The following is a 15,367-nucleotide window of genomic DNA, read 5'->3' as shown; positions in this document are numbered from 1 at the left end:
AATTATCTTATATTAAACTCACAAATTGTTTCCCTTTTGCTGTTCCTGTAGTGCCTCCAGTCAGTGTCAGCGTAGCTGAAATCTCCCATAATTAAAACACTTCCACTCTTTGCTGCTTTTTCTATCTGTGCTAGTAGTTGATTCTCTATTTCGTCCTTAGCACTGGGGCACCTATAGGAGACTCTAATAATTAATTGTGTGGTATTCAACCCCACATTGAACTCCACCCATAATGCCTCAACCTCATCACTTGTTCCATCTGCAATTTCTGCTTTCACATTCACTTTCACATCACTTCTCTCATACAGACACCACCACCCTTTCGTTTCACTCTGTCTTTACGAAAGAGACTATAACCAGGACTATTGACAGCCCAGTCATGTGAAGAACAAAGCCAGGATTCAGCAATGCCAACTAAGTCATAATGGTCTTCACTCATTAAGGCTTCCAACTCCCCTATATTGTTTGCTAGACTTCTAGCATTGGTGAACAGGCTCTTTAAACCACTGCTGCATTTACCAGCATTGTTTGCCAAATCGTGTTTTTTAAGTACAACTAGTACTGCACATATAAATTTATCCATAACCCTCCTCCCAACTATCCCCAATCCACCCTCCACTAGTGGCTGACCCCTGACTAACCTTTTTGCCACCTTATTTAACTGTTCCACCCCCCTCTGTCCTGGTTTAAATATCCCTCCACCATTCCCCTAAAGCTTTCCCCTAGCACAGCAGACGCCATTTAATTTAGGTGCAAACCATCTCTGGTATACAGGTTGTACCCCAATGAAAAGTCAGTCCAGTGCTCTATGAACCCAAACCCTCCCCTTTTGCACCAGGACATTAGCCATGTGTTTGGCTGTCTAATCTCCCTCTGCCTTTCCTGTGTTGCGCATGGCACAGGCAATATTCCAGGGAACATAACCCTGGAGGTCCTTTCCTTCAACTTGAAACCTAGTTCTTTAAATTGATTTTTGAGGATCCTCCATCTTCCATCTACCTTGTCATTGGTTCCAACATGAACCAAGACAGCTGGGTCCTTTCCAGCCCCTCCCAGTCATTTGTCCACTCGGTCCACCACATGCCGAACCTTGGCACCCAGGCAGACAGCAAACCATTCAGTTGAAGGAATCCGGGCAACAAACTATTCTATCAGTCCTTCTGATCAATAAATCCCCTATGAAAACCAAATGTCTTTTTTTTCCTGCATTTCCCTACCCTCCCCTACTAGTTTATCCGCTCTCCGGGCTTTTAAGCAGTAAAATCTAGAGTTGCCAGCACTGGGTCTGCCACCTGCACATCTTCACATAACTTTTCAAACATGTTAGGGTGCTCAAATGCAGGACTGGCCTTCCTTTTCAGGGTGCCCCTACCACTCCCCTCGAGCTACATTAACCAAACTCCCTATATGTTTATCCTCATTAACCTCTTCACCCTCCACATCTAAGCCAGTAACTACCTGCTCAGGGAGTAGGAGACCCCTCTTAAGGTGATCGACTGATTTTAGTGTTGCAATGTGCTTCTCCCGCTCTCCAATGCGAGATACCAGAAGGGTGACTTGCTCACATCTGTCACAGCGGAATTCACCTGTGCATACATATGGCAGAATGTGCACTGAACCAAACCTTCCACCTTGCTACCACACATTTTCCCAGTTAGAATTTGTGTTTGTTTACAAGGAATTGTAAAAGTTTACTTATAGTTTGTGGGTACTATAAGGATTTACCTCCTTTTTGTTTTTAAACTCCTGTGTTATCCAATTCCACTTATTAATTAATTAATTTATTGATTAAAAGCCACTTGTTACACCAGCCAAGAGTGAGCAGGTTGTGCGCTGCTCTACAGAGTGAATAGGCAAAATGTATTTTTCTACTTACACACATATTTCCTTTCTTTCAAATCTTGTCTGGCTCTGCTGTTTCTCGTCGTAAGTGCCTAAACAACCCTGATTCATTTTGTTATATCTGTGGCAGGTTCACCATTCCCAGCCAAAGGGTGAACATCAGCACATTTGTAGAGCAAGCCTACACTCATAAGGTGTGCAAACAGTGTGTCGAGGGTTTACGGATGTGGAAAAAAGGAACAAGTGATATGATAGGATTTGGTGTACCTATGGTTTGGCAAGAGCCAGGAGATCATTTCAGTGACTGTTACTTTTGTATAGTGAAAACTTGAGGATTTAACAAGAAAAATAAATGTAACAGAGTATCCTAATCTACCATTGGCTATACGCCCAGTGGCTCATTCACATGAAATCTCAGTACCGGTTTTCATTACACTACCCTCTCTTGAAGAACATGATTATGGTGATGAACTATGTGACAACAATAACGAAGAGCTTGACATTAAAGAGGACTCGTTCGTAAGGGATTTGATCAGCATGAGCTGAGTGATTTGGCACGTGATTTTGGACTATTGAAGAAGGCTTCAGAACTCCTAGCATCAAGACTGCTTAAGAAAAACTTACTTGAAAAAGGAACAAAGGTATCATACTTTCCAACCAGAGAAATTGCATTTCTGCAGTACTTTAGAACTGACAGTGGCTTTGTGTATTGCCATAACATATCTGGTTTAATGGAGGAATTGGGAATTCCAAATAATTAACTCAACTGAATGGCGACTATTCATCGATAGCTCAAAACAGAGCTTAAATTGTGTCCTCCTTCACAATGGCAATATATTTGAGTAAGTCCCAATTGGCCAATCGAAGAATATGCAGACATAAAGAGAGTGATTGAGTTGTTGCAATATTACCAACACAATCGGTCATATGTGTTGACCTTAAAATGGTATGCTTCCTTCTTGGTGAGCAACACGGATACACCAAATATCACTGTTATCTGTGCATGTGGGACAGCAGAGCTTGTGAGAGGCATCGGGTGGATAGGAATTGGGCTCCAGGATCTGCTCTAAAACCAGGTGATCCAAACATTCTACATGAGCCACTTGTTGATAGAATGAATATTATATTCCTGCCTCTGCACATGAAACTGGGTCTGATGAAGCAGTTCGTTAAAGCTTTGCCAACTGACGGAGACTGTTTCAAGTACCTCATTTTGGCATTTCCTAGCCTGTCATTTGAAAAAATAAAGGCGAGTGTGTTTGATGGTCCACAGATTTGGCAGCTCATCCAAGATGAACATTTCATCAGGACAATGTCAGAAGTCGAAAAGAATGCTTGGTTATCATTCAAAGCTATTGTCAAGCATTTTCTTGGAAACACACAAGCAAATAATTACACAGAAACTCTCCATAAACTCTTGGAGAGCTACAAAATGCTTGGTAGCAATATGAGCATCAAGGTGCATTTTCTGAATAGCCATCTTTTTAACTTCCCGGAAAACCTTGATCAGTCAGTGATGAGCAAGGTGAACGATGCCACCAAGATTTGAAGGTCATGAAAGGACGGTATCAGGGTAGATGGGATGTACATATGATGGCTGACTATTGTTGGAGCATCCGGCGGGATTGTCCTAACACTAAACACTTCAGGTAAGGCCATAAGCGTAAATGTTTACCTTAACTTACCAGATACATTTTCAAATGTTTTACTGTAATAAAAAATGGTAACAAAAGTAACAATACATCCTTTGTATGAACAAAAGAAATTTAAATAAACAGTACATTAAAGTTATTATTTCATTATTTTTCATTTTATGTAAAATTTTCATGTTTTTTGACAAAAATGCAGGGTACTCTGTATTGTAAAAACTGGATGCGATAGCAAAAACTGGGGTCATTTCTGGATTCACCAACCAAAATTTTGTAAAAAAAACAAGTGTAAGATCTAACTCAACAAAAAATGCATTCCCCAGTGTAAAGAATAATGATAAATTGACATGTACACCCTTAAGAACACCCTGAAAAAGTTTAATAAGACATGGGATCCGTGGATTAAATGTTGCCATGTGTAATCTCTAGAAGTGTATTCCCCTCTATACTCTTCCTCACCCAATTGGTTTCCACAAATAACTTATCCCTCCCCTAACTTTTTTTTTTCTTTTCTCTACCGTGGTTCATAATGCTGAATTGTTTTTCTTTGTTTCCGTTCTGTTTATTACCCCACCCCTGGTTACTTGAGATAATTCTGATTTAGAGTAAGGGGACCTAAAAGATGTTTATTACCCCACCCTGGTTACTTGAGATAATTCTGATATAGAGTAAGGGGACCTAAAAGATTTGAAGAATGGTTATGTTATAATAATTCTTGATTAAACCTTTTGTAAAGATAACAATAAATACTTAATAGTTCCCAAGCTTTTTTTTAAATTTGCAAATCTAGGCTAGTTTGGACAGTTAAGAAGTGATAATTATTTTTGATAGCCCCTTATACTAGGTTTCCTTTTCCTTCTTGTTATTGTTTATTTTACCAATTTTTGTAATTTAAAATTGGAAAATTAATAAACTTTTTTAAAAAAGTAAAGGCAAAAATATTGTTTACCTTTAAAGTCAGCCTAACCACAATGTGAAAGAAAAATATACAATTCCACATAAACAAACTCACCTTAATAATTTTGGTAGCTTTAATAAAATTAATGGCATAATTGTTGTGTTCCTCCATGCCAGTTCCAATTGTCAAGATGTTTGGGTCAAAAATGATATCACTGGGATTCAGATTCAGTTCAGTAACCAAAAGGTTATAAGCCCTAGTACATACTTTGACCTTTGTGTCTTGATCAGTGGCCTAATTTAAGAAATGATAAAAAGACAAAGTGTATTTAACGTTGAGCAAAATCCACATATACTTAATTGTTTTTTTCTAAAAATAGTTTGTCCCAATAATGGAAATAATGTAAAAGTGCCTGTACCCTGTATGTCTTCAGTGCAGTTCTGTAATCATGACAGATCATGCCCTGTGCTGTGAAGGCGGGGGGGGGGGATGTAGCATCTCAGACCTTCAGAGATCAGAGTTCTTGTGCTTTACACGCATAATAAGGGCCCGCTTTACACACATAATGGGGGGGGTGTAGCATCTCAGACCTTCAGAGATCAGAGTTCTCGTGCTTTACGCTTTACACACATAATAAGGGCCCTCTTTTTGAAGCATTCTGACAAAACAAGCTTTGCATCTAAGACAAAGCCTTTTTTGGTATCATGTATCATAAATGTATTTAGTGGGCTAAAAAGTTTGTTTGGATTTAAATATATTTTTTTATATGTAACATGAACATCTTAGTAGCCTGTTGTCATTTGTTTAATGAGCAGTTTAGTGTATTAATAGATTCTTTTTGACAGGTTTCAACTTTTCTCTGCACTTGCTTCCATATGCTAAACTTTTTACTATAAAGACCATAAATTGCAAACAAATAAAATGTTTTGCTTGTTTTCCAAGGATTATTTGGCATGTTAAGGACTTTTGACAGAACCTTTAAAAACTGCAAGGCTACTACAAATGTTTTCCATTATGTATGGGTACACTTTTAAGAATGTGTGATAAAATGTTGCGTTAGACAATTAGATAACATACCTGTCCCACTTCATCAAAAGCCATAATAACCATTGCTGCACCGAACTGCTTTATCTTTTTAGCTTTTGCCAGGAATTCTTTTTCTCCCTCTTTCAAACTGATACTATTTACTATACATTTACCCTGACAGCATTTCAGTCCAGCTTCAATTACTTCAAAGTTTGATGAGTCAATGCAGAGAGGAACCTAAAACACAGAACAAATTTATCTTGTAATTTCCTAAAGTGAATCTGTTCAACTACGCATGCAAATGAGTGTCTGTTCAAGGAGAAGGATTGGAGGGCTCTACATCGAATATATATATATATATATATATATATATATATATATATATATATAGCATGTATATGTATATGTGTGTGTGTAGTGAAATGTTAGATATGCAAAGTACACCTGCTCTAAAAATTTTGTATCAGAATAAGGTATTGATTTGATTACTCAAGGCTAGTTTTGACAAGGGCACAAAACTGCATCTTTTCTTTGTTAGGATTTTTTAAATCCTTTAAACCACTTTCCAGCTACATCACTGGGTACTCAAATATCTTAATGGAAACACTTTTATCAGTATAAATTATAAATTGCAGCTTGACAGAAGCAAATAGTTGATGCACAAAAGACTGCATTAGCTGTAAACATAATTTGTGACAATCTGATAGACTGCCGCAGACGTCCATATTTAAAAACAAGTCACATTACATATTCATTTTCTTTTATGTTTCCAATACAAAATAAATGAATAGCTAACAATACAATAATCCACTCCCAAAACTCAAAAAAAAAATGAAGCCCCGTAACACAGATAAAATCTTTTTGGCTAAATTGGGGAATCTAGATCACTGGATCTCAATCACTGCTTGAAATGTAGCATTTACATTGTTCATTACTATCTATGATTAATGTACAGCTGAATAATAAGCATCATGCTCTGTTAACAGACAGATATGAATTCAGTAGCCTGAAGAGAATTGGGCATATATTTCAGGGTGGCACATTCAATGTAGAAGTCAAATTTAAAAAATAGTTGTAGAAATTAAAACATTTTACCTTAGCAATATCTGGTTCAGAAGCAATATAATTACAAAATCTTGCCATGGCCCTGGGTCCATCCAGCATTCCATCATCCATGTTGATGTCCAGAACTTGCGCTCCCATTTCAACTTGCGCTTTTGCAATTGTCAAAGCTTCCTGTTAAAATACATATAATTACAATATTTAGGTTGGCTACACATGAAGAAATCCTACCACTTTACCTGACAATCTTCAAAATGTACGAGTTTATCACATTTTATCACATGTTGGACAACCTTAAGAGATCTACCAGTGTTTTGCCACATATTGTCTGCAAATCTACAGACGATAAAAAAAAAAAAAGGAAATGCCAAATAATTGAAAACAAAACAAGAACAATAAGTTACATATATAGAATCTTCAGGCCTCAGCTAACATGTTAAATGTTAAAGTTCATAAGAATACATTTAGAAAAACAACATACAGAAAGAACATATAGAATATACCATGGCTTGGGTTTGCAAAGGTGCTATATATAGAAGATATAGTTGCTATATATAGAGGATAGGTGATCATTTGACCTTGTTTTGCATCCACAGGACCTAAGAAAAAATGGTCAGTGGAACCCTATGTGATTTACAGCTGATGATTAGATTTGAAGGATTTTGAAACCTGCTAAGGACCAGATGATCTATTTCTTGTTCTGACACATAAAACATTACAATGCGAAGTGTGTTGTTTGGACATGACTGTACCTAGTGTAACCCAGTGACAAAAAAGGCACCTGTGTTACTAGAGTGCTGGTTAGATGCTATGTGGGACCTATGCATCTACACCCGAGATCAAACCCGATTGTTCAAACTTTCTGTTCTGGGGCAGGTTTTACTAGGAATCTGCAAGAACAAGGTTAGATGCCTTGTGCTATGCAGCTAGTAACTGTAGGTAGGACTGACTGTGGGTCAGACTGTGTTTGTCTAAACAAAGTCACATTTTATTTAGAAAGCATTCAGGCCTCTGTATTAGCAGAAGAATGTATATTTTTGATTATGGACGTTTCTGTATTGCCGAAACAAAGCCCTGTGAGTTTATTTTCTGTTGCTGTTTTGGCCAATAAACAAAGACAGGAGCCCTAAAGCAGATTTGCTGCATGTTCTCTCACTGTCAGTTTGCCACTATGAGTATTTTTGGGTATAATATAACATGTTTGCAAACCTGGATTGGGGAGAGTTTCTGGCAATCTTCTTTGCAAATGTTCTCATGGTCATTCAGGTTGGATGGGGACCAGCAGTGGACAGCCATTTTCAGGTCTCTATAAAGATGTTCAATAGGGTTTAAAAAAACACCCCCACAGCATGATGATGCCACCCCTTTGTTTTACGGTTAGGATGGTATTGGGGCATTGGGATTTGGTTTTATCAGACCAGAGAACATTGTTCCTGACAGTTTCAGGTGCTTTCATGTGCTTGAACAGAAGATATACAGTACTTCCATCTAGCCAAGGCTGCAGCAGTTATGATTGTTCTTCTGGAACTTCGTTCCATCTTCACACAAGATCTCTGGAGCTCAGCCAGAGTGATCATGGGGTTAAAGGTCACCTCTCAGACTAAGGCCTGTCTCCATGGAATGCTTATTTTGGCCAGGTGACTAGCACGTGGAAGAGGTTGTGCAAAACCTTTTTCATTTGCGTGCCTCCAAATCATGTCCAATCAATTTATTGTACCACAGGTGGAATCCAATCAAGGAGTGCGGAAACATCTTTGCAAGAGAAACTGGAGAAAGCCTGCATACATAGAACCCTAAAACCACAGTTTATCTGGGTAAAATGGAAAAAAAACTAATATAAACTATGATCCATGGCAAAAAAAAACTTTTCTGATTTTCTAAGAAATATGGATATCCTCTGTACAGTCCTAAAAATTCATAACAGTTACTACTTTTAAAATATTTATGGCCGGTCATTCTGTGAAGTTTGGAATGCATTCAGCTTTATTGTTAAAATGACTGAGCTGGGGACTGGATAGCTGCAAAGACCAATAGCTGTAGCAAGAGAGCCAGCACAGATAAACATGCTGGGTTCAGTACATTGGTAGAGGTATTTATGCAGGAGTGAGACAGGAGAGTGGTCAGGGAAAGAGCCAAAGTCAGTATTCCAGGTAGATCAGCAGCAAGCAGATTAGTCACAAATTCCATAGCTAAAGGTAAGTACACAAGCGAGTAGCATTAAGAGCAAGACAGCAACAGTAGCAGAGTGAGACACTGGCAGGGGCACAATAATCAGGCAATCAGGAAATCCAGAACTTAAATAAGAAGACAAAGGGGGGGACTCGGAGTTTGTCACAATACAAAGTATCAGGGAAGGTTGACTGTGAAATCAGACGGAGTAAATAGACACAGTAGCAGCCCTGGGATCAGATACGGATTCTGACATATAGCTACTCTGAGCCCTTACTGTAAAGCAGCATTTTTATATAGAGGGTTTACATTCATTGTACTTTACACCAGGTTCACTATCTGCATCAATATATGGTTAATGAATCACATATTCTCAAATAGATTTAGTTCAGCTAATCTTTTCTTCTAGCCAAGCTCCTTCATGCAAAATGTACTTAACCTTGCTCTGCTTCAGTTTTGTAGCGCCTTTTTTGTGAACCAGTGGCCAAACCTGAACTGGATATTCCAGATGAGTTTAAAAGCCTCACCACAAATCACAGTAAAAATGTGTTTGTTAGTAATCTTTGTACTGTGAGCTTGCTGTGGGGATTTGCAACAAACATTTAAACAGGTCAACAGTGGTCAATTCAAACAATCTTTAGCAGATAGCACACAGTCATTTCAAATAAAAGCTCAGGCTCCTGGGGCAGGAGCCAACTTTTGACTGCATTCACCTGGGGTTTTACAAGTCTACTCCTAACAGTGTAGCCAAAGTAACAGGCCTCCTCCCGGCCCATGGCACAATATTTTGGGTTTGCTGTCAAAGCTGCTTATCTCAGGGAATCCACCACTGACTGTACCTTGGAGAGATAACTGCTGAAAATCACCATATCATCTAAGTAGGCCAACGCAAACTGCTTATGTGGGGTAAAAATCTCAATCATCATCTGTTGAAATGTAGCTGGGGCCCCCTGCAGGCCTAATTCCATTTGCATACTGCCACAGACTTTTCAGAGTAGAAAAGGGGCTTTTTTTTTAGCTTCCTTAGTAAGTGGCACTTCCTAAAATTCCCTTGTTAAATCAAGGGTGGTTGTGTACCAAGTTAGACCTAGCCAAGTTGGCCCATAAGTTCATCAATTTTTGGCATTGGGTAAGCAACAAACTTTGATACCGCATTAAGCTTTAAAAAGTCATTGGAACATTACAATGAACCATCAATCTTGAGAACCAGAACAATGCAGCTGCTCCACTCCTTGTTAGATCATTCAGTCACCCTGAGCTCTAACATCATATGGACCTCCTCAGCCACTGCCTGCCCACGGCTTTTACTTCTTCTACTGCGGATGTGGTAATATGTAACCATGTCATGCTTAATTCTTTAGCCTCCTGCTTTTGGGAAGCCTTAGATATAAAGATATTCAGCTATGATTACCTCCAAAACACCCCCCTCTGGATTTTGAGGTCTTTTGCTAAACCATGTAATTTTACCTCCCCTACCTTGTCCACACTTTCGTATGGTCCCTGCCACTTGCTCTCTACTGTGGGGACAAGCACACGGTCACCAGAGATGAAAGTTTGAACCTTCCCTGAGCAATTGTACTCATGACTCTGGGCCTCCTGAGCCATTGCAAATGATCCCTGACCAAATGCTTAACTGCCATGATTCTGTCCTGTATTAAGAAAATTTGTTCTATCACATGGGGATTATATGGGGAGTTTCCTTTTGTTCAATCTTGCCACAGGGGTGCTACCATATACCAACTCAAAAGACTAAAATCTTGCAGGAGACTGGGGCACCTCTCGGATTGTGAACATCAGATACGGCAGTAGGCAATCCCAGTGCCTCCCATCCTTTTCAACTACTTTTGTCAACATCCCCTTTAAGGTTTTTTTAAGCATTCTACCAACCCATCTGTCTGTGTATGGTACACCGAGATACGCAGCTGCTTGTTTCTTAACAGACGACACAATTACTTCAAGACCTTATACATATATCAGTTAAAATTTCTTTGGAATTCCTGTCTGTGCAGACATGTGAAACAATTTTTTGGCAATTGTTTTAGAAATCGCAGAATTTGCTTCAGGCTACCGGGTGGCATAGTCAAGCACTACTAAAATATATTGATGCCCTTTAGCCAGTGGTTTGACAAGGACTTTGGCCATTCTTTCAAAAGGAATCTCTATGATGGGCCAGCAGACTACAGAAGAGGGCATAAGGCAAAGCATATTACCCATAGCCTTTTAGTTTCCCTATGGATACACAGCGCACTAATGCATAGCACCTGCAGCTAATCACCAAATACCTAAGCTTCCCAAGTCCAGCAACACTTGGAAAAGGTTGGTCTCCACTTTCACCACAGTCATATGAAGGAAAGTACAAACTGGCTAGGCAAACAGGAACTCTTCATTCCTTTGAGACGCATTACACCAGGTCATGTAACTGGGAATGGGGTGACCTGTCAGGCTAGTAAGGCCACTTATGTACACCTGAACAGGGCCCGAACAGCAGGAATGAGACCAAGTTGCTGAGGGATCTTGACTTTTAGCCTGTCATAGCTTTTGGTGTCATCCAGTAACTTTAAAAATGGCTTTTGGGCATCACCTGGTAGGTAGGTAACTGATGGGACCATGGTTTTGACGAAATCCCTGTACTTAGAGCCGCTAACTTCTGTGCCACCTCGGTCAGGGTTCTGCAGTCAATCTTTGGATCTTTTGTCAGTGGTTCAAGATCAGATGACACAGGTAGAAGAAGGACAAAGAATTAGAAAGAAGATGAATGACAAACAGTGGCCAACTACCGTATCTACACGACAAACAGATTTAACCAACAATGGCATGCCAAATGCTGCCCCCTAGATAAACAATACTTGTGTGTGTGTGTGTGTGTGTGTGTATAAGCGGGTAAAGGAAGAGTGGTCCAACATTCCAGTAGAAAGATGTAAGACTCATTGATTGTTATATAAAGGGATTAACATCAGTTATTTCTTCCAAAGAGTGTGCTACCAAGTATTAAGTTAAGGGTTCCAATATTTTTGTCCAGGACATTTTGACGTTTTGTTTGGAATGTCTCAGATTTTTTTTCTCTGCTTTTTTGTGTTCTTCTAGTGCCAAGAAAAGAAATAAACATCACAATACCAAGCATTTGTAATTGCAACAATTTTCTGGGAAAAGTGGTACATTGTTTGACAAATACAAGGGTGGCAATATTTATAAAAAAAAATTATATATATAAAATCGGATGTACGTGTGTGTGTTTGTTCCACCATCACTCGAAAACGCATGGAGACATTTCAACCAAACTTGCCATACATATGGCTTAGACTCCTGTGAGTGCACCTGTCATCTTTGTACAGTGCTGTGCTATATGTCAGAGCTATATTTGGACGAAATGCATGGAGACATCTCAACCAAACTTGCTATGTTCCACCATCACTAGGAAACGCATCAACACATTTAAACCAAACGTGCTAGTATATACAGTTAGGTCCATAAATATTTGGACAGAGACAACTTTTTTCTAATTTTGGTTCTCTGCATTACCCTAATTAATTTTAAATGAAACAACTCGGATGCAATTGAACTGCAGACTTTCAGGTTTATTTCAGTGGGTTAAACAAAAATATTGCATAAAAATGTGAGGAACTAAAGCCTTTTTTTTTTTTTTTTTACACAATCACTTCATTTTAGGGGCTCAAAGGTAAATTGGACAATTGACTCAAAGGCTATTTCATGGGCTGGTGTGGGCAATTTCTTTGTTATGTCATTATCAAGCAGATAAAAGGCCTGGAGTTGATTTAAGGAGGGGTGCTTGTATGTGGAAGATTTTGCTGTAAACAGACAATATGCGGTCAAAGGAGCTCTCTTTGCAGGTGAAACAAGCCATCCTTAAGGGCAAGAACATTAAAAAAAACATCTGAGAAAATTGCTACATTATTAGGAGTGGCAAAATCTACAGTTTGGCCCATCATGAGAAAGAAACAAAGCACTGGTGAACTCAGCAATGCTAAAAGACCTGGACGTCCACGGAAAAAAACAGTGGTGGATGATCACAGAATCCTTTCCATGGTGAAGTGAAACGCCTTCACAACAGCCAACCAAGTAAACAACACTCTCCAGGAAGTAGGCGTATCGATATCCAAGTCTACCATAACGAGAAGACTGCATGAAAGTAAATACAGAGGGTGCACTGCAAGATGCAAGGCACTCCTAAGCCTCAAGAATAGAAAGGCTAGATTGGACTTTGCTCGAAAACATTGAAAAAAGCCAGCACAGTTCTGAAAAAACATTCTTTGCACAGATAAAACCAAGATCAACCTTTACCAGAATGATGGCAAGAAATAAGTATGGAGAAGGCGTGGAACAGCTCATGATTCAAAGCATACCACATCATCTGTAAAACATGGGGGAAGCAGTGTGATGGCTTGGGCGTGCATGTGCCTGTGGCACTAGGACACTAGTGTTTATGGATGATAAACTGGATCGACTGGATCACCTTGAGAGGGGTCTCCTGCTCACTGAGCAGGCAGTTAATGGCTTAGATGTGGAGGGTGGAGAGGTTAATCAGGATGAGCATGTAAGGAGTTGGGTTAATGTAACTAGAGGGAGTGGTAGGGGCCCCCAGAAAAGGAAGGCCAGCCTTGTGTTGGAGCACCCCAACATGTTTGCAAAGTTATGTGAAGATGTGCAGGAGGCAGACCCAGTGGTGGCAACTCTATATGTTACTGCTACCCCTAACAGCCGGGAGAACAGCACATCTAGTAGTGGTGGGGAGGGAAACGCAGGAAGGAAGACAATTGGTAGTCATAGGGGGTTCTATCATCAGGAGGACTGATAGAATAGTTTGTCTCCCGGATCCCTTCAACCGAATGGTTTGCGGTCATGTGGTGGACCGAGTGGACAAACTACTGGGAGGGGCTGGACAGGACCCAGCTGTCTTGGTCCATGTTGGAACCAATGACAATATGAATGGAAAATGGAGGATCCTTAAAAATTAGTTTAGGGAACTAGGTTTCAAGTTGAAGAAAAAGACCTCCAAGGCTATGTTCTCTGGAATATTGCCTGTGCCATGCGCAACACAGGAAAGGCAGAGGGAGCTAAGGCAGATAAACGCATGGCCTATGTCCTGGTGTAGAAAGGAAGGGTTTGGATTCATGGAGCACTGGGCTGACTTTTCATTGGGGTACAACCTGTATGCCAGAGATGGTTTGCGCTAAATGAAAGGGGGTCTGCTGTGCTAGAGGAAAGATTTAGGGGAATGGTGGAAGGATATTTAAACTAGGACAGAGGAGGGTGGGAGAGTCAAATAAGGTGGCAGAAAGGTTAGTCAGGGGTCAGACACTAGTGGAAGGTGTATTGGGGATAGACTGGAACACGACGCTGGATGAGCACAGGGGGACCAGGTAAGTAAGGATGGGAAAAATCTCGGGGTTAACCATCCTAGCCATTTTTTTTTGCCCGTACGAAGGTCGGACTTAACGGCAAGGAGAGCAAAAGGGCATTCCAAAAATATAAATATGAAGAATCGCCTTCATAATTTGAAACCTATAAAGAATATAACAAAAGATTTTAAAAGCAGATAAAATGTGCAAAACTTCAAAATGAAAGACAGATTGCAAAGGAAAGTAAGGGAAACCCCCCAAAAATGTTTGAAATATATTAATAGCAAAAAGTTCAGATCTGAGCACATAGGCCCCTTAAAAGATGTCACTAGGTTGGTAACTGGGGCAGAGTTACTAAACACTTTTTTTTAGCTCTGTGTACACGAAGGAAAATGGCAGAGCTCAATTCCAAATTCATAATAGCAATGTCACTGCCTTAAATGAGTCACAATGGCTCAGAATTGATACGATTGAGAAACAACTGAAAAAAATAAAGGTTGACAAAGCACCAGGTCCTGGTGGATTACATCCACGTGTCCTCAAAGAGCTGGGCTCAGTTATTTCAAAGCCATTATTTCTTTAGTCATTGGCAAGGTACCGATGGATTGGCGTAAGGCCAATGTGGTTCCTATCTTTACCTAGCCAAATCTCTACCTATCTCTACCTAGCCAAAAAGGGAGCAAAGTCATTACCAGGTAACTACAGACCGGTTAGTTTAATGTCCATAGTTGGAAAGGTTTTGGAGAGTTTGATAAAGAACCACATAGAGGAGTTTCTGCTAGAAAATAATATTATAAGTAATAGTCATCATGGCTTCAAGAAAGACAGAAGTTGTCAAACAAATTTACTCTCTTTTTATGAGGCAGTAAGTAAACAGGTAAATGATGGAATAGCAGTTGATATAGAGTACTTGGACTTTGCTAAAGCATTTGACACAGTATACCACAGATGGTTAATATGCAAGTTAGGTTCAATAGGTTTAGAAAAGTGAATCTGTAAATGGATAGAGAACTGGCTTAAAGATCACATCCAGAGAGTTGTAATTAATGATTCATACTCTAAATGGTCTAAGGTTATTAGTGGTGTACTCCAGGGTTCAGTGTTGGGACCTTTACGGTTTAACATCTTCATAAATGATATAGAGTTTGGGATTGGCAGATGACACAAAACTAATGGAATTATGTCCATACAGGATGTTTATAATCTACAATCAGACCTGGATGTACTGTTTGATTGGGCAGCCAAGTGGCAAATGACATTTAATATAGATAAATGTAAAGTTATGCACTTGGGGGCTAACAACATGCATGCTTCATATGGTCTAGGGGGAATACATTTGGGGGAGTCAGAAATGGAAAATGATC

General features: G+C 39.6%; 1 protein-coding gene across 4 annotated transcripts in view; it reads right to left on the bottom strand.

Moving 5' to 3' along the window:
* The window catches only part of MTR (5-methyltetrahydrofolate-homocysteine methyltransferase), a 316,459-nt gene that overhangs the window by 176,430 nt on the left and 124,662 nt on the right, over positions 1-15,367 (bottom strand). For all 4 annotated transcript variants that reach the window (XR_011920422.1, XM_072409188.1, XM_072409187.1 and 1 more), the window contains 3 exons: positions 6,511-6,651; positions 5,467-5,652; positions 4,504-4,683 (listed from right to left, as the gene is read on the bottom strand). Coding sequence is in view for 3 of the 4 variants with exons in the window: in XM_072409188.1 (XP_072265289.1) it covers positions 4,504-4,683; positions 5,467-5,652; positions 6,511-6,651 (507 nt within the window). In the remaining variant the exon portion in view is untranslated. The remainder of the gene's footprint in view (positions 1-4,503; positions 4,684-5,466; positions 5,653-6,510; positions 6,652-15,367) is intronic.

Source organism: Pyxicephalus adspersus, chromosome 4 (genome assembly GCF_032062135.1).
Source record: "Pyxicephalus adspersus chromosome 4, UCB_Pads_2.0, whole genome shotgun sequence".
In the NCBI taxonomy this organism is placed as follows: Eukaryota; Metazoa; Chordata; class Amphibia; order Anura; family Pyxicephalidae; genus Pyxicephalus; species Pyxicephalus adspersus.
Note: the sequence above shows the minus strand (reverse complement) of the source record. Positions and strands in the feature narration are given on the sequence as shown.